This window comes from Chelon labrosus (genome assembly GCF_963514085.1).
Source record: "Chelon labrosus genome assembly, chromosome: 18".
In the NCBI taxonomy this organism is placed as follows: Eukaryota; Metazoa; Chordata; class Actinopteri; order Mugiliformes; family Mugilidae; genus Chelon; species Chelon labrosus.
Genome location: NC_140351.1, coordinates 6,573,087 through 6,594,644, shown reverse-complemented (window position 1 = coordinate 6,594,644; position 21,558 = coordinate 6,573,087). Strand labels below are relative to the sequence as shown.

Below are 21,558 nucleotides of genomic sequence, written 5' to 3'. Positions count from 1 at the left end.
ATTATTAAAAATTATTCAGATGTTCATGCAGGACATCTGGTCAATTCAGTCTAGATTATTCTGCTAGAACTTTTTCATTTTGCAAAATTAACAGATGAATTGTTTCATTAATGGCAAAATCATTTTTACTTTTTACTTAAGTACATTTCAGAGCCTGTACTTTCTTACTTTTACTTGAGTAAAGGAGTTGAATCAGTACTTTTACTTTTACCAGAGTATTTATTTACACAAGTATCCATACTTTTACTTAAGTACAGAATGTGAATACTTTTGACACCTCTGCTACCAGCAGTGATGAATATTTACTTTCCTGGAAAACGTTCTTCTATCCATTTGCGCATCCATCCATTTCATTCATGTTCTTCTCCTAACGGTGTTCTGTTCGGCTCTGTGTGGCTGCGGGTACCGAGCCGCAAGCAAGGTCGCAGGGAAAACGTGGACTGGATTTTCAGTAATGTGGGCGTTCTGACCAAGTGGAATGGATTGATAACAAGGTACCAAAGGGGCTCTCTCTACCGTATACTACGAAGTGAAGGGAAACTGACAGATATATGATCACATTTAGTCCTTAATGACACGTGATTATCTATTTAAACGGATATGCTGGCCGCTTTATAATGAATTTGTCAGCATTTTTTTGTAAAAAAAAAAAAAAAAGAAAAAGAAAAATTATAAAACAACACCAAACTATTTAGGGGGGCTTAAGAATGTTTTAGGGGGGCTTCAGCCCCCCTAAAACGGGCCTACCGACGCCACTGATTCTGAACAAGTGGAATGGATTGATAACAACGTACCAAAGGGGCTCTCTGCCGTACACTACGAAGTGAAGGGAAACTGACAGATATATGATCACATTTAAGTCCTTAATGACAGGTTACATGATTATTTATTTAAACTGATATGCTGGACGCTTTATATTGAATTTGTCGGCATTGTTTGTAAAAATAAATAAATAATAATAATAAAACAACACCAAACTATTTAGGAGGGCTTAAAACGGGCATAACGACGCCACTGGAGCAGGTAGTGCCCCCCCCTGTTATCTAGAAAAACCAGAAGTTGGTCATGTGACCACATATTTTTGAAGACGCATCCATTTCACTCATCCTGCAAAGAAGGGAGACACATGGCTTGAGAGGTAAACACATTTAAGTTAAAAAAAACTATTTTTTGCCCTCCAAAGTAAAATTTCTATGATCAAGGGTTTTTCCATTGCTGTGTTTGAACAATTATAGACAACTTTGAAAACAGTTCACACATGTTTTAGTGCTTTAGTAAGCTACAGCATGAGTCTATACAGTTTGCATGATGCCAGCTCAAAACAGCTGGGGGATGCATTTGTTTTTCAAAATGGTGGGTCTGGGGTAATTTGTGCCACCCCAACTTATGATTATTTACTATATATTAGTTTATTGTATTTTATTGTTATTGTACATTGTATTCTTACATTTGATCACTAAAACTATGTGATATGTGAAAACAAGAATCATCGACACACCTGAGAAGATGGCGTTGGAGAAGGCTCACAAAGAAAAAGAAGATAAAAAGGCTGAACAGGAAAAGAAAAAGAATGAAAGAGAGAAGAAAAGGGCTATGAAAGCTGCAAATCAAAACAAAACCAAGAAGAAAACTGCCGTGTACAGTAGCTCAGAGGAAAACTCCACCACCAATGATGAGGCAGAAGATGGCCTGGAGAAGACACACAGCAGAGAAAGGAACAGGCTGCAAAGAAGAAAAGGAATGGAAATAAGAAGGGGGCCCTAAAAGGGTCTAAACTAACCAAACCCAAAAAGAAAGTGCTCTCCAGTAGCTCAGAAGAGAGTGACTTTCCGATTCCACTTAGCGATGCCACTGATTATGAGAGTTCAGATGTCCAGAGTGATGAAGATTACGGTGACAAGGATCTGACTTTGTCATTGTGAAGTTTGCAGGTAAAAAATCCAAATCCTATAACTATGTTGGATTGGTGGAGAATGTTGAAGGTGACGAGATCAGTGCAAAGTTTCTGAAGCAAAGTTGTAAGAGGTCTGTTGATGGAAAGCCCATCTTCATATTTGGAGAGAATGATGAAGGAGTCATCCCTAGAGGTGATGTGCTAAAGAAACTACCCACACCACAAAAACTTGGTGGTACAGCCAGAAGGGAGCATAAATTCACATTCCCCTGCAGCATTGACACGTGTGATGTTCAGTAGTAGGCCAAATCTGGGAAGATGCATATGATTAGGTTCTCATTTTGGAATTTTTATTTTGTTCTGAGTAGTTCGCAAGGCCTTGTTTAAGCAAACTGGCCTTTGATGTCATAAATTATCTTTATGTAAACCACCCACACCACAAAACTTGGTGGTACAGCCAGAAAGGAGCAGAAGTTCATATTTCCCTGCAGCATTGACAAGTAGGATGTTAAGTTGTAGGCCTAGTAGGCTGGATCTGTGAAGAGTAAGAGTCAGTTAGGTGTTCATGTGACGGTATAGACCTTGTTGTAGAAAAGTGGCCTTTGATTAATGCCACAATTTACCCCAGTGTATTCTCTCTAATGGCACAACTTACCCCGTACTGGGGGCAAGTTGTGCCACAAAACCACTTCTTTTTCTAAAGCTATATTTCTCAAACAGACGCAAACTTGTTTAAGATCCAAAGTAATTGTTCCCAGGGATGCACAACAGCCTAAACTATATGTAGATATCTTAGTTGGAGGCATTACTGTTATCCCCTTGCTTTAAGGGCACTTTAAGTAAAGATTGGCACTACTCTGATGAGTCTCTGATGAGTCACAACTGTTTTGGAGGCACAAGGAAGACCTACACAATATTAGGAAGGTGGTCATGTTTTGCCTGATTGATGTATATTCAAATCCAGTGACAGAATATTGATCCACAATGTGTTTTTCTTGTTTTGTGAGCTTCTGTAACATAAGCAGCTCATCTTTGTATTTTCACTTTCGGTTTTTCACTCCTAGATGATGTAGTTTACTGTGAACTGTGTGTGTTGAACTCCAGGTTCTGAAAGTCATGAACCAATTTGTTTGTTATCATGATTTGCATGTTTGCGTTCACACTCAGCGTTGCCGTTTGACCTTTCGAACAAAGTGACAGAAGATGAGTGATTTGAAGGAAGAGGAGGCCAGAGCAGAGTCTCCAGGTTCCAGCTGTGTCTCTATGAAGAGTGAGCGGTCCAAAGATATTTCTCCGATCTTCAATAATGAACCTGGACCATCAGATACCAAGTAAGAGACTGCTTCTATTCATCTGATCTGTTGGTTCACTAACAGCAGCAGAACTCTTAGTTGTCATGTAGTTACAACAACAACAACAATACTGATACTCTTGACAATGACAGATACTCAAGAAGAAATTGTACTCGTCAGAAACATTTTTCCTTCATGTCTTCAGAGAGGAGATGAGGAGGTGTGCATCTGTCGAGGAGAAGCTGTCCTGCTGTCATTTGTCTCATGATGTCCATGACGTCTGCAGACCTGAGCAGCAGACAGTCAGTCAGACCACCGTGGTACAAGGTGTGTTTGCTGATGAACTCATTTCTGAAAACTTGGTTTCTTCTCACGACATAAGATGTATTTCTTTTTGCATATACTGTATACAGTACCTCTGTGTGAATGTATTATATTCAGCTGACAAAATGACTGAGTAAAATGTCCTGTTAATATTTTCCAAAAAGTTTAAAGGAAATTTGTTATTGTGAAAGGGAACCCCAACGTAATTGTCAAGATGGTGGTGTTTTCTTTGTTTTTCTTGTCTTTCAGCAGATGTTGGTCTACAGGAGGTTTTTAATGAATATAAGACCAGTTTGAGGAGGAGATGTGAATATGTCACTGAAGGAACTGATGAAACTGGAAGTAGAATCCTCCTCAACAGCATCTACACTGAGCTCTATATAACACAGGGGCTGAGCCAAGAGGATAATACCCTACATGAAGTGAGGCAGCTTGAGATGTTTTCCAAAAAGGAACTCCTCCATGACGTTCATATCAAGTGCCATGACACCTTTAAAGCCTTACCTGACCAACAGGAGAAACCCATCAGAGTTGTTCTTACCAGCGGTGTTGCTGGCATTGGTAAAACCTTCTCAGTGCAGAAGTTCACTCTGGACTGGGCAGAGGGTCTGCACAACCAAGATGTCAGTGTGGTGATTCTACTTTCTTTTAGGGAGCTGAACTTGATCAAAGATGAGCAGTACAGTCTTCTCAAACTGCTCCATGTTTTCCATCCAACATTACAGAAGGTCACAGCAGAGAAGTTAGCTGTCTGCAGGGCTGTGTTCATCTTTGACGGCCTGGATGAAAGTAGACTGTCACTGAACTTCAACAGTGAAGTTGTGTTTGATGTCACACAGAAGGCATCAGTCAACGTGCTGCTGACAAACCTCATCAAGGGGAATCTGCTTCCATCTGCTCTCATCTGGATCACTTCCCGACCTGCAGCAGCCAATCAGATCCCTCCTACATATGTTGACAGGGTAACAGAAGTACGAGGCTTCACTGACGCCCAAAAGGAGGAGTACTTCAGGAGGAGGTTCAGTGACAAAGAGCTGTCCTACAAAATCATCTCATACACCGAGACATCCAGGAACCTCCACATAATGTGTAGAATCCCAGTCTTCTGTTGGATCACTGCTACAGTCCTGGAGCACATGTTGACTTCAGAGCAGAGAGGACAGCTGCCCACGACCCTGACTGACATGTACTCATACTTCTTGCTTGTTCAGACAAAGGGGAAGAAGCTCAAGTACTCTGACGGACTCAAGACAAGTCCACAGGAGCTGATGGAGGCTGATAAGGAAGTTCTTCTGAAGCTGGGGAGGCTGGCGTTTGAACAACTGGAGAAAGGAAACATCATGTTCTACCAAGAAGACCTGGAGCAGTTTGGTCTGAATGTGACTGAGGCCTCAGTGTACTCAGGAGTTTGTACAGAGATATTCAAAAGAGAGAGTTTGATCTTCCAGAAAACAGTCTACTGCTTTGTTCATCTGAGCATTCAGGAGTTTCTGGCTGCAGTCTACATGTTTCACTGTTACACCAACAAGAAGACAGAGGTGTTGGAGACTTTTCTGCGAAGCTTCTGGGACAACACGTATGATACATTCTCTCTGGATGTCTTCCTGAATATCGCCATGGAGACATCTCTGGACAGTAAAAATGGCCACCTGGACTTGTTTGTCCGCTTCCTTCATGGCCTATCTCTGGAGTCCAGGCAGAGACTGTTAGGAGGACTGCTAGGTCAGACAGAGAGCAATCCAGAAATCATCCAGAGAGCCATCAACAACCTGAAGACGAAAAAGATAAAAATCTCTCCTGACAGAGGCATCAACATATTTCACTGTCTGATGGAAATGAATGACCTCTCCGTGTACCAGGAGGTCCAAGATTTCCTGATGTCAGAAAACAAATCAGAGAAAGAAATCTCTGAGATCTTCTGCGCAGCTCTGGCCTACACTCTGCTGATGTCACAAGAAGTGGTGGATGAGCTGGACCTGAAGAAGTACAACACATCGTTTGAGGGACGATGGAGACTGATCCCAGCTGTGAGGAACTGCAGAAAGGCTCTGTAAGTCCAGATCTGATTAATATGTTGTATGTATTTGTTTCCCAATATACAGTTTTTGTATGTAAAAAAAAACAACCCCTTCAGAAACACGGGCAAGCTCATTAAGAAATTATTCAGCGAGTACAAGTAAGTGTCTGGTCGTTAACAGACCCTAGTCATAAGAATTTCTGATAAGCAACGCCCACAGATGTTCCTGTTTAAACCTATTTAAACTAAGGGATCTTGCACACAAAAGGCAGTGGTTTTAATCCAGAAAGAGGGCGTGTGTGTTTGTGTTTGTCATAATATGCATAACATGAAGTGTCTTTCTTCATTGAAACACATTTTGTAATATATGTGTGATGACAGACTTTCAGGTTGTAGACTCTCAGAGCCTCACTTTAAAGTTGTGGCCTCAGCTCTGAACTCCAACCCTTCCTATCTGATGGAGCTGGACCTCAGTGAAAACAATCTGCAGGATTCAGGACTGAAGCTGTTGTCTTCTGGACTGATGAGTCCAAACTGTAAATTGGAGACTCTGCGGTCAGTTCACAAATTGTTGCTATTGTAAACCATATATTGTTTGTTTAATTGCTGTAAAGGATTATCTTATCTTATCTTATCTTATCTTATCTTAGAACAACTTATTGTTTAGGACACCTTGAAACTGTCACATGATTTTGTCTGCATGTTTTATTCTTTATTTAGCCTGAAGAACTGCAGTTTATCAGAGACCAACTTTGAGTCCCTGGTCTCAGCCCTGAACTCCAGACCCTTCCATCTGAGAAATCTGGACTTGAGTGGAAACATCAAACTAAAGGATTCAGGACTGGAGAAGCTGTGTAGATTTCTGGAGAATCAAAGCTGTAGACTGGAGAGTCTGAGGTCGGACGCTATGCTTTAGCACTGAGATTAATAGGATGTATTTACGTCTTCTGGATTTTAATCATCCAGATTCTTTTTGTACATGTGTGGGGTCAAAACAGGTCCCTTGTATTTCTCATTTTAATTACAAAGTATTTTGATAATTTTTTAGGCAAAACAATTTCAAGGTTCCAGCATTACAAATGTAAGGATTAGCTGTTTTACAAACCAACAATCAATGAGTTAATACAGAAAAGAATCAGCAGATTTACCCTTTAATTAAAAAAAAAATCATTAGTTGTAGTCCTATACGGATTAATTAGTAATGAAATTCATTTTTGTATTTGGTCCATCACTCTTTAACATAACATTTTTGTTAACATTTCCATGTTTACTGTTTTTATAAATGACAAACTAGGGATGTCCCGATCAAGTTTGTTTGCCCCTCAACAGATATGTCATGTGATTATTTTAAACATGCCTGCATTGGCACCAATACAGATCTCCTGATGCTGATCAGAACATCCCTATCACAAAGTGAAATAAGTGATAAGATGATAAAACACTGATGATTCAAACAGCAATCCAATCTTTTAAAGTCACATGTTATATTCTTCATTCAGGTTGAGGGGCTGCAGTTTAACAGAGATCAGCTGTGCTTCACTGGTCTCAGCTCTGAAGTCCAACCCCTCCTACCTGAGAGATCTAATCCTGAGTGAAAACAATCTTCAGGATTCAGGAGTGAAGCTGCTGTGTCGTTTTCTGGAGAGTTCACTCTGTAGGCTGGAGACTCTGGGGTCAGTTCACTCTGTAGACTGGATACTCTGGGTTCAGTTCACTCTGTAGACTGGAGACTCTGGGTCAGTTTTCTGTTACTGTACTGAATATTACTAATTTACAACTCATAGTAGTCTAAACCAGTATTGTTTGCTTAATGAATTTATTTGGTGTCTTTCAGTGCAATGACAAATATATACTTAATAATGTCCCACTAGTCATTTAAAGCACTAATTGATTAGAACATACAGTAGTAATGTAAAGCTTCACATTTGAAACATAAAGATATCTGACTGGATTTTGTCTGCATGTTTTATTCTTAATTCAGATTGAAGGCATGCAGTATAACAAAGAGCAGCTGTGGTTTTCTGGTCTCAGCTCTGAACTCCAACCCGTCCCATCTGAGAGATCTGGACCTGAGAACCAACAAGCTCTGGGACTCAGGAGTAAAACAACTGTCTGATCTTGTCTTGAGTCCACACTGTCGTCTGGAGGTTTTAAGGTTGGTAGAGGACTGGGAGTCAGTCCATGTTACTTTCAGTAGTTTTGTTCTAATCACACTTAGTCTCAAAGCAAAGATTCAGTGTTTCTTGCAAACCTCAATTCTTCTTTAGTGGATGTTTTTCACAGTAAAGCTGTGAGAGGAGAGTGGTGACAGGCTTCAGGAAAATAAAGCTGTTTTATAGCTGACAGCATTAACAGAGATTGTCAAACTGTCCTACAATCAGATCTGACTTCAAACGGTTTCTTGTCTCATTTGCAAGCAACTGATCAGTTTGGCTTTTGTCATAGCTTTGAGATCAGTCTGATTGAGTCCTCATGTTTATTTGTCAGTTGACATTTCAGAAACAAATGAGACTGTCCCTCAACACACTGAGATTCTTAAAATGTAGCAGTAAAGAATCACAAAAGCGTTCACACCTCTCAGCAGTTTAATTCCACTGTGGATTTTGATGTAATCTGCAGAGGAGACAGACTTGATTCTAAAAGTCTCTTCTGGTTTGTGAGCTTTGAGCTTAGTGTGAGCTGATGGAGTCTCTGTCTCTTCTTCTCTCCACAGGTGGAGGACAGAAGAGGTTTGTAGTGATGAGAGGGAACAGGATGTGCGTTGGGGAATATGGAAAGGTGAGTCCTAATGAAGTAGCAGCAGCAGGAGCTTGTCTGTCGGGAGGTTCTGACTGGACCATGTTACTGGGAGGTGAAGTTGAGCAGCAGAGTAAAAGTGTCGGAGGAATCAGAAGAAAAAGAAACTCTGAGCGCAGAGTCTCCACTATTGAACATAATATCCATCCGCCATCATCCTTGTGTCTTCATCTAGATCTGACAGAGTATCATCAGTGTTTCTGGATTTGTTTGTTGCTTCTTTGACCTTTTGAACAATCTCTACAGACATATTGAGACTCCTTAAGCTTCTGCAATGTCGCAAGATTTATTTCCATCCAGTGTTGCATTCATTTTTCACCAAGATCTTGTATTGATGATGCGAGACTCTTACCACTGCACAAAGCCTTCTCCAGCACATCCCAAAGATTCTCAATGGAGTTAAGGTCTGGACTCTGTGGTGGTCAATCCATGTGTGACTCATGTGTCTCATGCTCCCTGAACCACTCTTTCACAATCTGAGCCCCATGAATCATGGCATTGTCATCTTGTAATATGCCTGTGCCATCACGGAAGAAGAAAATCCATTGATGGAATAACCTGGTCATTCAGTATATTCAGGTAGTCAGCTGACCTCATTCTTTGGACACATATAATGTTGCTGAACCTAGACCTGAGCAACTGTAGCAACCCCAGATCATAGCACTGCCCCCACAGGCTTGTACAGTAGACACTAGGAATGATGGGTGCATCACTTCATCTGCCTCTCTTCTTACCCTGATGCCTCCATCACTCTGGAACAGGGTAAATCTGGACTCATCAGACCACATGACCTTCTTTCATTGCTCCAGAGTCCAATCTTTATACTCCCTAGCAAATTAAAGCCTTTTCTTCCAGTTAGCCTCACTGATTTGATTTGAGTGGTTTTCTTAAGGGTACACAGCTGTTCAGTCCCAATCCCCTTACTTCCCCTCACATTGTATGTGTGGAAATGCATCTAATGCTTTTCTTAGATGTTTCCTCTGCTTGATGCATGCCAATGATTTGACCCCTCTCAAACAGACAAACATCTTTTCCACCACGTCAATGTCAGATTTCAGGAGGCATTTTGCTTATTCAGTTTGTAATTAAGTTTAAGTAACATTTCTGTCGGGGTAGACCTGTACAACCTTTATTATTATTTTATCAACAGTTTCAATCAAAATGATTCAGCCCTCATATCTTCATAACATTTAAGTAATATGAAATAAAAAAATATGAAAGCTTGTCTGATGAAGCATTATGGAGTTGTTTTGTGGGAACATTTTGCTCAAAATCTGCACAGGCTGCATGGATTTCATTCTGTGTCAGAGCTGATGTATCACAGTGTGTTTTTGAACAGCTTGGGTGTATTAATACAAAACCTTTCACCACAAATATTGTCATTATTAATTTTAAAATATCAGAAAACCTTTAATGTCTAACCTCTGACAAACTTAACACGTTTTGTACTGATTGCATGTGTTTAGAGATTATCTACCAACAAGCATTTAGCTTCACAAAGTCCAAGTCTCACTTGTTTTTGCAGCATTAGAGTGTTTTGCACATGTGTAAGATGAGATGAATTTCTTGTTGAAGTATCATCTAATTGTAAAGGATCTGATGAGAATATTAATGTAAATACAACATTTAATGTTATACTAATGTTATACTATATAGTAAGAATTATTAGCATTCTCAACATCCATTTCTAATGTTTGGGTTTAGTTTATTTAGTTGAAACGGTTTTAGAGACTCAGTGATTCAACCCTATGATAAACCTGGAAAATGAGCTTTCTAATATTAATTCCAATCTTTGACATGAATGGTAAAAATGCTAAAGCATCAGCTATTCAAGTTTATTTTTTTCTTAAGTTTCTCCTGTCTGTTCTTATTGCAATAGATAACAGATTAGTAAAATAAATAAATAAATAACATGTAGAATATTTTAGAACTTGTTGTTTTGTTTGTTGTATTTCCATATTTATATTCATATGCATGACTGGTTGACTTTTATTTTGTTAAATGTTAATTATTCCTGGTTGGGTTTTTTCCTTTATTTCCTTTTCTGTATACATTTATATATAAAAGAAAAAAACAACTTCTTCACTCCAAAAAACAGTAATGAAAACCTCTTTTCACTCAGAACATGGCCATACCGATTTTCCTGTCCTTACCATATAAATGAAATGAGTAGTACAAGGTTGTTTTTTGTTCTTCAGTTTAGCTACAATTATGAAATGTAAAACACAAGATTTACATTACACACCAAGATGACCACCTTGGTTTTATCTCTGCCTGTATGACAAAATTATATATATATAAAGATATATAGAAATGTTAATGTAAATTAAATTGATCATATATTGAAGTTCAGAGATATGATGATTCTTGTCTTATTATTATTCTCGTCCCAAAGGAATGCGTGAGGTATTTTCCAGGACATGTGTCATATATTATTGGCATGACTCAGTGAGCAAATTTAGAGTAACTCATTAGATCATAAGCTGTGTTGACTAAGGTTATGAATCACCAACCTAAGCACTGACTGTAATATCTCTCTCTAAAGCATCACATGTGAGTTTACTCACAGTTATTATTAAATTACCATTCAGATCAGTTTGCTGCTCACAGTCACAAAATAATTTAACTTTATATATAACTTCTCTCTGTCTCAGAGACAATAAGGGCAAGGGGACATATAACAAAAATATTGTAAAAGTATGTATAACTGCTTTAAAATATTGTAAATGTATGTATATGCGAGCTGCCCCCATTAAGTTTACAGTCTATCTTTTATTTTATTTTTCTCAGTTATACATCTATACTTATATTGAGTATAATTAGATTATTTATACCTAATAATGAAAACCAGCTGTCTCACAGAGGTCACTGAGGACCGGAAGTTGCCACGGGGGCGGCACTTCCTGCCACAGCAACTAGGGGGCTCCCTGGCCCCCTGACTCTCTGGGCACCGCCCACCACAGAGTCTCCGGAGGCTGTCTGCTGCTGTGTTACTGCTGCTGCTAGTAGAAACCACGGCAGAACAGCAGGCGGCTAACAAACTAGCAACCAAGGTGGGACTCATACCTTCATATTTATTTTTTTTACACTAATACACCGGGTTCGTTGTCAAAATCAGGAGCGTTTAACGAGCTGTTACTAAATCACACGAGTTAAACTGTATTTTTTTCTTCGTGTCACGTGACTAAACTGTCCTTCGAGTAAACGTTAACGGTTAAAATTAAAATACATATTAGCTAACGTAACTAATCTGAATATTAACCACATTTTGCTTATTTGTCTGTGGAAATAGTGTTTGTTTTCTTTTAGGGGGGTTGTCGCCGTTACTCGTATCTTTAGTTTTACGCTTTTCTTTTTCTTTTTCTTTTTTTTTTTTCCTCCTTACGTTAATGTTATGTCAGTGTATAAAACAACATCGAATGTTTTACTTCAGAATAAAATGATTTACTTGAGAAGAAAATTTAGTTTCTTTTTATTCTGGGTTTCGCTGAGGTGTCGAAAACTGTTCGGCTTTCTACACATTCTGCATTCACATTAATACATTTAGAGCTATAATTTAAATGTAGTTTGTCTTGGTCCTTTGCTCCTAAATGTATTTGGGCGTGGGCAACAAAACCATAACAAATGGGGGATATTGATCATGTGCTGCACAAGAATGCACTCAAGATTGTGTCATATCTCAGTTTATAACTGTTTTCTGTTTACTGGTGTTGATGTTCGCTTCTTTTTGTCCTCCAGGCTGTGATGGCTGCAGTAGGAACCCCGGGGCCCGGGGCCACAGAGTGCGTGACCAAGGTGGCGCTGAGCATCTCTTGTGAGAATTTACTGGACATGGACACTTTCTCAAAGTCTGACCCTATGTGTGTGCTTCTCATGAACACCTCAGGCGCACAGTGGACTGAGGTGAGCAGGTTAAAATGTTTGTTCTGCTGATTTTAAAGACCAGGAATAATCTAAAGACCGGGAATGATCTTGTGCTTAATAATTCAGATTATGATTTCTGTCGTTTGTGTCAGGTTGGCAGAACAGAGAAGATTCAGAACTGCCTTAATCCTCAGTTTTCAAAGACTCTTGTCCTCGACTACTACTTTGAAATGGTGCAGAAGCTGAGGTTTGAAGTGTATGATATTGACAGTGAAGACTGTAGCCTGAGAGAGGCTGACTTCCTGGGGGAACTGGAGTGTACCTTGGGACAGGTTAGCCCTCTCTCATCCCATTAAATCTCATTCATCTGCACTAATGCTTATTTATCTGCGTATTTCTCTTAATTAGACTGAAGCTCTTTATACTGTAAAAGCTAAGATGTGTCTTTCCGTTCAGATTGTGTCCTCAAGGAAACTAACGAGACCACTTGTTAGGAAGAACAAGACGCCTGCCGGCAAAGGAACCATTACTGTGAGTTTATTTCTTCCAGGGAGGCTGTCATATCTTGGATCAATAAGTGTGCATATGTTTGTTGTTGTTTTTAAAAAAACGTTGCATGCTTTCTAGATATGTGCAGAAGAAAGAACGGACAACAGGGTGGCGTCGTTCGAAGTTGCAGCAAGAAAACTGGACAAAAAGGTTTGGATGACCACATTTGAATTATGTTAATAAATTCATAATTATTGCTTATTATTAAGTAATTTATTTGATCGAGTTCCTTATTATTTTCTCATGTATTTCCAGGATTTCTTTGGAAGATCCGACCCATTCCTGGAATTTTACAAGCAGACAGAAACTGGATGGCAGTTGGCTCACAGGACAGAGGTACAGATAACGCTCACTGTGTAGCTCTCTGTTTGTGGTTCAGTGATTCAGAGATTGTGAATGGCCAGCTTAAGTTTTAACCAGAAGTTGTGGCATCTTATGTTTATACAGTTACAGCCAAGGTGTTTTTTTTTAATCTGTGCTGTTGCAGGTGGTGAAAAACACCCTAAATCCCACATGGAGACCGTTTCGAATCCCGCTGCAATCACTATGTGGAGGTGACGTGGAGAAATCTATAAAGGTACACATTACATCAACCTTTTCTACATTTGGGATATTATAGAGCTTCCGTTTTTGTAGTGTTTGGCCATTTCTAATCTTTCCTGCATCATCCCAGTGTTGATACATGTGTACATATATGAAACAGTGACTGACACTAATACTTGCTAATGCCGACTTCTCATTCAGTCATGGATGAGCTTCTCCTTGCAGGACTGAAATGATGTTTGTTGTGGTTGTTAATATCTCAAATGTTATAATTTCAAGGATCAGACCGACTGTATTTGAAGACTGTTTTCAGTAGAAATCACACTAGTTTTTCCCAGCTCACCAGCAACAAACATTATACTCCTGGGGCTTCCTCCTTTTGTTTGTGAAAGACTTAACTAAGGCCACATTGTGCGTAATGGATCATTTTATCATTTTGGTACAGATAAAGAAATGTTTTAGCATTAGTTTATGTTTGCTGTTTTGTTTTTTTTGTTTCCATCCTCTAACTCCGTTAAAGCAAACTTATCAGGAAGAGCAGCTTTCCAGTCAACACTACAAGTGAGTTGACCTGTTAATACACTGAGTGCTCTTCACGTGAAGGATGCGGCGTCTGTGACGGGACAGGCCAAAGTCCTAGACGCATCTTCATCTGTCTTAAAGGAATAAAGTTCTGTGGAGACTGGCCCTTTGGTGGACTTACCCGTTAAATGAATCAAGGATAGTCACCCATTCATTTGTATCTGGTTAAACACTGATTTCTGTATTTCCTGATGAGAAAGTAGAGTGATAGCAGGACTAACAGCACTTTAAAGTCCCAATTAGGTCAGATTTGGTTGCTTTTAAGTGTTTTTATTTGACTTTTCTACAGCTATATGTCATCTAAATTCCAGTACCTGATCCAACAATGGCAAAAAAAAAGTCATTTTTTAGCTAGTTGGTAAAGAAAAGGTTGACAGGTTGACTTTCTCATGCCTTTGGAGCTGACAAATCAAAACAAGCTGGTATTTTAGGAAGAGGGTGACGTCCCTGGCTCTGTTTTGTACGGAAAAAGCTTACAGTAAATATGTGGAAACAGAAACCATGTGGACTTTAAACTTTGGAACTTCCCAAACGTTACAAACTTTACTTCACAATCTTCAAAGTCGAATAAATACATTTTTGTTTAGATATGTCACTAGATCTGGCATTTGTGGCTGTTACTGCCTTTCCAGATGTTAATGATTTAACGTCAAAATAAATATTACACTGTGTCTCAACGGGTAAGTTAACCAGTGGGTCAGTTTCCCAAAAGACAGAAGGTTTCCTTTAAAATGGATCACTTTATTTTAGTCATTCATAAGCTTTCTTAGCCGTTGATCTCATCAGCAGACTGTAGCATCATGCAGTTTGTGTGAGTTGTACTGATTGCTTCATCCTGTGTCTAGAGTTGTTTTCTCTTTAGTTGTTCTCTCAACACTGACGGTGTTTAGAAGCTGCCGCGTGCAGACTCTTGAGTGGGATATCTTCTATTTAGACGGCGTGTGTGTGTTTCTGGTAGATATTTCGATGTCCGGGTGTACGTTACCTTACGGTAGCTTCAGACTCCTAGCATGTTTTTGTCTCATCTACTTTGATTTCCACACTTGGGTAGACCAAAGTCAAAAACCATAATTGACTGAATTTGTCTTGCTTACTAACTGTCTTGTCTTTCCCAGGTAGACTGTCTCGACTACAACAACAGCGGATCTCACGACTTCATTGGATCCTTTCTGATCACACTCAGTCAAATACAGGATGCAACGAAAACATATGCGGTGAGCTCAGTGTGTTTTTCTCAGTCTGGGGACGAACCATAGACTGTAAAAAAAAGTGGATGCCATGCCAACTCCTCCAAAGTGAAGCCAAAGCAAGTAGAGCTCCCCCTGGTGGCTGGCTGCAGTATAGGTCATAAGCTCCACCCCCCTCCATGTTAGTCGGGCGACTTTGGCCAAACTAAATAACTCAAGTACAAGAAGTTAATATAATACTGAGATATTTTGTTTCAGTTAATTGATGCTAAAAACAGGATGTGACATCATGATTGACAGTTGCCATTGACAACCACGCTTTGAAATGGTCCCATAGGAACGTAGGAGTAGGAAAAATAAATAAGTCTAGCGTATGAACCAACATGGCTCCACTCTTGGACTCTGGCTCCAAACTCCCACGATGGCGCCGCCCGTATCCCCCTGGATACTAGCGTCCGTTTGACCTATAGGAGGAAGTGGAGCTGCGTCGTCCATTTTTCTTTTCTCTGCGGTCTAATGGGACGAACATAAAAACCAGATGCTGAAGGTGTATCCTGACACCTGTGTGGTGTTTTTATCTTCTCAGGCTGAGTTCGAATGCATCAACAGCAAGAAGAAACAGAAGAAGAAAAGTTACAAAAACTCCGGAGTCATCGTCATAAAACAATGCAAGGTACTGTGTGTATGAAAGTTTTCTTATGTGTGCTTAGTTTTAAATTGTAGATATGTCAAGACTCAAGCAACACTTATGGTACATGGAACAATTTTATTAGACCGATGCTCTTCGGCTCGTAGCCTTCATTTGAGTAAATATATTTTATATTATATATTGCACATAAAGAGGCTGTTTTATTATGATTATGTATTTTTTATATATATATATGCATAGTATATATATACACTTTTGTGTCTCTTATGTACCCTGTTTCTACAGTCTTTTGTTTTATTAATTTTATTGTTTTTATAGATATTTATACTTATTGCTGAACACCCTTTCCTTTGCCAGTCTGATTCAATGAAAGGCCAGGAAACCAAACCACACTTTCAGGCGTTTCCTGGCTGGTATATACTGTATTTATGTGAATGTACATGATTAGTCGTTTCCATTTAACTTAAATTGATTGTTTCCAGTGTTTTTTTGATAACCCTGAGCCGAAACGTGTCGGTCTAGTAGAGTTGTTCCTTCTTTTCCTCTTCCATGCGCCTTGGTGGGGAGTGAAGTCGCACCAGAAATACGGTGTTTCTTCTACTTGGTGTTAAATGATTTAAACAATGCATTCAGTCTCGTTTGAACTGTAAAACCTCAGTTTTTATGTGGCATTAATTGGTTTGAATAGTTAAATTATTCCGTCTCCAATATTCCTTTGCAGATAGTGAAGGAGTACACGTTTCTGGATTACGTGATGGGTGGCTGTCAGATCAACTTCACTGTGAGTACTACTCATTCTTAAAAATATATAATATAAATCTAGATATTTACATGTTTTGACTTTTTCCCAACACCCTTCTCTGTGGCCAGATTGCCATTGATTTCACAGGCTCCAATGGAGATCCCAAGTCCCCGATGTCGCTCCACTACATCAACCCTCAGGGCTATAATGAGTACCTGGCAGCTATTTGGGCGGTCGGTAATGTCATCCAGGATTATGACAGGCAAGTAGATGCATGTTGGATTACGTTGGGACAAAACGTTAATCCATCATAAATCATTTAGTGGTGTGTTTTCTGTCTTTCTACAGTCAGATTTATATATTTTTTTCATGTCAGTCCCTCAGGATTCAGTGCACTCACCAAACCACTCCCGATAATGCGATTTCATCCTAACATGCGGTTTTAATGTCTGAATAATAAGCACTCTTGCTCGCAACAGCCTCAATTAGGTCTAATGACATTTTCATCTCACTTCACAACATGAGCATCAGGCATCAGCAACACGAGGTGAAACCTGCCAAGTGTATACACTTACAAACATTTATATAAATCATTTATCTTACGCACAAAATGTAAGTTGCACAGAGGGACCGACAATAACTTAAAACACGTCTTTAAACAACTAGTTTCCCCAAGAGATACCACTGGAGCAGCAGCAGCAGTGTCTATTGGACCAACACTCTCTGTAATTTCCAAGGTTCATTGCAAATGCATGGGTCAATTAATGGATTCCCAGCAAAACACTGTGTGTGTGTTACATCAGTGTGAATTACTACAAATCCTTTGTGGTGTAATCTTGGGCATTAACCATTTTTATCACTTCCTTTGTGTAGTGACAAGATGTTTCCTGCTTTTGGTTTTGGAGCTCAGATCCCTCCTTCGTGGCTGGTGACTCTTTCTTTTATGATATTTTTATTTTTTATTTTTATTTTTTAAATTCTCTAATACATGAAAAAGATTGGTTTTGAATCAGTTTCTCAAATCAGGTTTGATGTTCATGTTTGCAGGTTAGCCACGAGTTTCCCCTCAACTTCAACCCATCGAATCCATTTTGTGCAGGTAATAACAAACTGAAGAGACTGATAATTAACACAGACGTGTGTTTATAGAACACTAAGCAAAATTTAGAGGCATGTCAGGATGCGGTTTGTCTCCTTAGACCTCTACGACCAAACTTCTGCTTTGGCACAAGTTTTATTTTCTTTGCTAACCTACAGAAAACATATTCAAACGTGTTCGAAACTGAACTGAACATGCAATCCCTGCAATAACTGGCAAATAAATACTAATAAATTGATGTGTCAGTCACCGTGAAAATGTAAAACCCATTTCAAAAACACTCCATCAGCGTGGTAAAACTGACCCACTTATGTTCCCTCTTATGGCGAGCGAAAACAGTCCTGCTCTTGTTGAATTCTGCTCGCCAGTAAAAGGAAGAGCCGACACAAAAAGATTGAAAAACAATATCCATTATGAACGCATGGGTGCCACCCAGTTTCCTGACAGTTGCAATTAACTGTTATGGGTTGAGATTGTTTACCAAGCAAAATGGATCTGCAGCATGTTTCTCTACATACTGTTCTAGAGAGAATAGAGATTTTATTGGGGGACAAAAAACAAATCTGAACTTCAATACAGGCTGTCCTTGTCTTGTAAGTTTATTATCATCTTGAGGTTGCACACTGTGGCTGATATGACTTCTTCAATCCTTTTTTTATATTATTATTTCAGGTATAGAGGGTGTGGTTACCGCCTACCAGCAGTGTCTGCCACAGGTGAAGCTTTACGGCCCCACAAACTTTTCCCCAATCATCAAGCACGTAGCCCATTTTGGCAAACAGGCGTTGCAGCAGGAAAGTGCCTCTGTGAGTTTCAAGAAGTCTGAATTGTTGATTTTACCTTTAGCTTAAAGCCACTTTAATTACTCCTTTTCTTGTATTTTTTTTTTCCCTTGTTGTGTTGACGTTTCACAGCATTACTTTGTTCTGCTGATCATCACCGACGGCGTGATCACAGACATGGACGAGACGCGCAGCGCCATCGTCAGCGCCTCTCGGCTGCCCATGTCCATCATCATCGTCGGGGTCGGAGGAGCAGACTTCAGCGCCATGGAGTTCCTGGACGGGGACGACGGTATTTTGCGCTCGGCTACGGGCGAGGCTGCCATGAGGGACATCGTGCAGTTTGTGCCGTTTAGGCAGTTCCAGAACGTAAGCTGCACCGAATATATAACGCAAACCTGTCGTCTGAAATAATGCACACATTCCAATGTTTGCATATTTTATTTCAGGCAGGCACTGCAGCCCTTGCACAAAGCGTACTGGCAGAGTTGCCTGACCAAGTGGCCTCCTTCTTCAATTTATTTGACCTGAAGCCCCCGAGCGAACCCAGTCCTTCCTAGAAATGTAGGAGTTCCCCTACAACTACTACATGCTACCCTAATCCCATTCCCCTCCTTCTTCCCTTCCCATAGCTGCATGAATTCGCAGAGAAGTATATTTATCCCAGTTATGTTTGTATGTCTGGCCTTTAAGTTTGCAGTATATGGGGCATTATGTAGCTGCTTTTGACTGACTCTTCAGAGGTTTTCAAGCCCTTTGCTTCAGACATTGTCATGTTTATGAGGATGAACTGATTTTTTTTGTTGCTTCTGTAGTCTGTCTGCAGACCCCCAGTGCTGTACCTTGCTCTTTGTATTGGATGAATATATATTTTATATTGCAGCATGGATGTACATGTTGGAACTAATAATCCCATTTAAAGATTTATTTTGCTTTTTCACACTTATTGAAAACCTAATACATCAGTGGTCTCATACTTTATATTTTATTGTTTTTAATTTATAGGTAAGGTTATGAATACATTTCACTAAAAACAAAAATCCTGCTTCCATGGGAGCACCTGTAATGACCATGTTATAGCTCATGTTTAGTAAAATGAAGCATCAGTAACATTTATGTTTGGCTCATCTGCAACCCCCTACTTTTGTTTGTTTGTCAGTCTTACACTGTTGCTCCCTCTCTGCCCCTCTTCTTTAGGTTCCTCAAGAAATGCTTGCCAAGAGCGTCCTGGAGGAAATCCCAGGTCAGGTGTCGAGCTACTTCAACAGCATGAATCTGAGGCCATCCCAAGGCACTCCTCTCTCCGACCTCGCAGCATCTGCACCTCCCAGCGATTCATGCTGAGAACTAACAATCCTCCTCCTCTTCCTTCCTTAATATCCAAGCTCCAACTATCTAGTCGTCTTTTTTATGTGCATTGTTTTTGGTAGAGTCCACTTTAACTCTGACGTTGTGTACAGCCGTATCAGCATGTGTGATCTGTAAACACTGTAAATCCCTTATAGTGTAAAGCCATAGTACACAGATGTTGTCTTTTGGAAAGGCACATTTAATGTCATTTGCATTTGACTTTATGTGCCAGGATGATTAAGAAATTTCCAGTTGTATTGCCTTTTTTTTTTTTAAGGAATTAATTGAAATTTGACTTAAGAACTGAGGCAGCTAATACCAGCCTTCTAATTAGTGTGTCCACAAGCAAGGGTATGGATGGTATATGTAATTAAGTTGTCTTTGTTTTTTTCTTAAAATGATCAATCCCTGTTTTTTCACAGTTTCATGTCAGCTTTTACCTAATACATTTCAGGTATGCTTCAGTAATGTTTACACAATGGATCAACATTAAGTACTGTTTAAATTACTAGCTTGGGTAGATTTTACACTACAAAACTGTTGTTTTGTGCCTGTTTTTGTACTTTTATGTGGTACAAAAATCTATTATAGTGTCTGTTTGTTTTGACACCTGAACAGGATCTTGATTCCACGTACACATACAGCGGTTTGTGGTGATCCGTCTCCATGGAGGTTTGGCAAAAGGCTCGTTTACAGTACACACATCAGAAGTTCACTCTGCCTTAAGATGAAGTCGCACAACTTCTCTGTTTACCAACTGTTGCGAAAATGGCCCAGTACATATCACTACGTGTATATGTTTAGTTGTTGTTTATGTTGATCACTGATACAGTCTTATAGTATGTGGTATACCTTTATTTGTCATGTCCGTTGATTTTATCAGTATTTTACATTAATGTACTTTGCAATGCAAGTCATATAATCTGCATGAGATGCCAGCTTCTACTTATTATTATTTTTTTTTAATGGAAAATGATCAGAAAGATGTTTGCTTACACTACTAATATAATACAAATATGATATTAAATACTACAATGATTCATACTGATTCAGAGTGATAGAGTCTTTATTGTCCTATAAAGGATATTCTTCTTCACACATCAATTCATTCCATAAAAGAAAGACAGCAGCATTTGATGTTAACATCACAGTCTCATACAAAAAATCACACATCACATATAACATATAACATATAATATGACACACCATACCCCCCCCCCCCCCCCCCCCCCCCTCCCCTCTAGTTACCCTCCCTCCTCAACACAGTGCAAGCAAAAGTGGACAGTGCAGACAACATAAACACAAAAGAATAGAGGGGATGGATTATTGTCACTGGAGTTTGTTTAATGCAGTGATGGCTGAGGGTACAAAACTCTTCTTAAAGTGCGCTTTTTTCCAGTCCAGGGCTCTGTATCTGCGGCCAGATGGGAGTAGGGTGAAAAACTGGTTCAGGGGATGGTCAGGGCTACTTGCTATGGTGCGGGCAAGGCGTGTGGTGGCTGTGTCGTTTGCATCAGTGAGGCTGGGGGTGGGAAGCTGTATTATCTTGGATGCTAAGTGTGAGATTTTAATGAGTTTATTCTTGCTGGCAACAGTTAGTATGGTGAAGAAACAGGGGGAACAGTAGAGTAGAAGGGGTTGGATGATGCTTTTGTAGAGTAGCAGAAGGAGGTGGGGGGCAACAGACAGTGAGTGTTTGTATTTTTTTGATTTTCCCCAGTTTAAGAGGCTACTGGAAAATTATATTAGTTTTAAACTAGAAATCACTGAAGGATTTGATGTATTTTTAACAAGAAGGAGCGTTTAAAAAAGTCTGAACTTGTATACTGTTTACAGTTCCGGTGGTCACTTCAAAATAAAACAAAACTAACCGGAAGCACTTTGACAA

The 21,558-nt window shown here is 39.5% G+C and overlaps 2 protein-coding genes across 8 annotated transcripts; both read left to right on the top strand.

The window, feature by feature from the left end:
* The first annotated feature begins 1,086 nt into the window (after positions 1-1,086).
* Positions 1,087-10,670, top strand: LOC311503484 (NACHT, LRR and PYD domains-containing protein 3-like). Of its 6 annotated transcripts, none has more exons than XM_084566219.1 (9): positions 1,087-1,138; positions 3,062-3,225; positions 3,392-3,513; positions 3,760-5,560; positions 5,909-6,082; positions 6,248-6,424; positions 7,027-7,200; positions 7,509-7,682; positions 8,241-10,670. In XM_084566219.1, exons 2-9 carry the CDS (start codon positions 3,098-3,100, stop codon positions 8,314-8,316), a joined length of 2,826 nt encoding a protein of 941 aa, XP_084422345.1. In that variant the 5' UTR covers positions 1,087-1,138; positions 3,062-3,097; the 3' UTR covers positions 8,317-10,670. The 6 variants fall into 6 exon arrangements, with proteins under 6 accessions (XP_084422345.1, XP_084422347.1, XP_084422343.1 ...); XM_084566221.1 differs by having other exon boundaries at positions 1,092-1,138; positions 3,089-3,225; XM_084566217.1 differs by having other exon boundaries at positions 1,101-1,138; positions 1,485-3,225.
* A 144-nt stretch (positions 10,671-10,814) lies between these two features.
* Positions 10,815-20,823, top strand: LOC311503486 (copine-3-like). Of its 2 annotated transcripts, XM_084566225.1 has the most exons (17): positions 10,815-11,376; positions 12,062-12,226; positions 12,340-12,519; positions 12,644-12,718; positions 12,815-12,886; positions 12,992-13,072; positions 13,224-13,313; positions 14,977-15,075; positions 15,635-15,721; positions 16,419-16,478; positions 16,568-16,701; positions 17,313-17,367; positions 17,487-17,538; positions 18,211-18,344; positions 18,453-18,689; positions 18,770-18,884; positions 19,518-19,658. In XM_084566225.1, exons 2-16 carry the CDS (start codon positions 12,068-12,070, stop codon positions 18,878-18,880), a joined length of 1,626 nt encoding a protein of 541 aa, XP_084422351.1. In that variant the 5' UTR covers positions 10,815-11,376; positions 12,062-12,067; the 3' UTR covers positions 18,881-18,884; positions 19,518-19,658. The 2 variants fall into 2 exon arrangements, with proteins under 2 accessions (XP_084422351.1, XP_084422350.1); XM_084566224.1 differs by lacking the exon at positions 18,770-18,884 and having other exon boundaries at positions 19,518-20,823.
* The last annotated feature ends 735 nt before the right edge of the window (positions 20,824-21,558 follow it).

What these genes read in the sequence shown, in the direction of transcription:
- LOC311503486 (XM_084566224.1), top strand. Translation starts at nt 12,068, where the DNA reads ATGGCTGCAGTAGGAACCCCGGGGCCCGGGGCCACAGAGTGCGTGACC. An exon ending in CCGGCAAAGGAACCATTACT is followed by an intron (nt 12,719 to 12,814) that starts GTGAGTTTATTT and finishes CATGCTTTCTAG; the next exon opens with ATATGTGCAGAAGAAAGAAC. An exon ending in AGATCCCTCCTTCGTGGCTG is followed by an intron (nt 17,368 to 17,486) that starts GTGACTCTTTCT and finishes TCATGTTTGCAG; the next exon opens with GTTAGCCACGAGTTTCCCCT.
- LOC311503484 (XM_084566219.1), top strand. Translation starts at nt 3,098, where the DNA reads ATGAGTGATTTGAAGGAAGAGGAGGCCAGAGCAGAGTCTCCAGGTTCC. An exon ending in TGTAGACTGGAGAGTCTGAG is followed by an intron (nt 6,425 to 7,026) that starts GTCGGACGCTAT and finishes TTCTTCATTCAG; the next exon opens with GTTGAGGGGCTGCAGTTTAA. An exon ending in TGTCGTCTGGAGGTTTTAAG is followed by an intron (nt 7,683 to 8,240) that starts GTTGGTAGAGGA and finishes TTCTCTCCACAG; the next exon opens with GTGGAGGACAGAAGAGGTTT.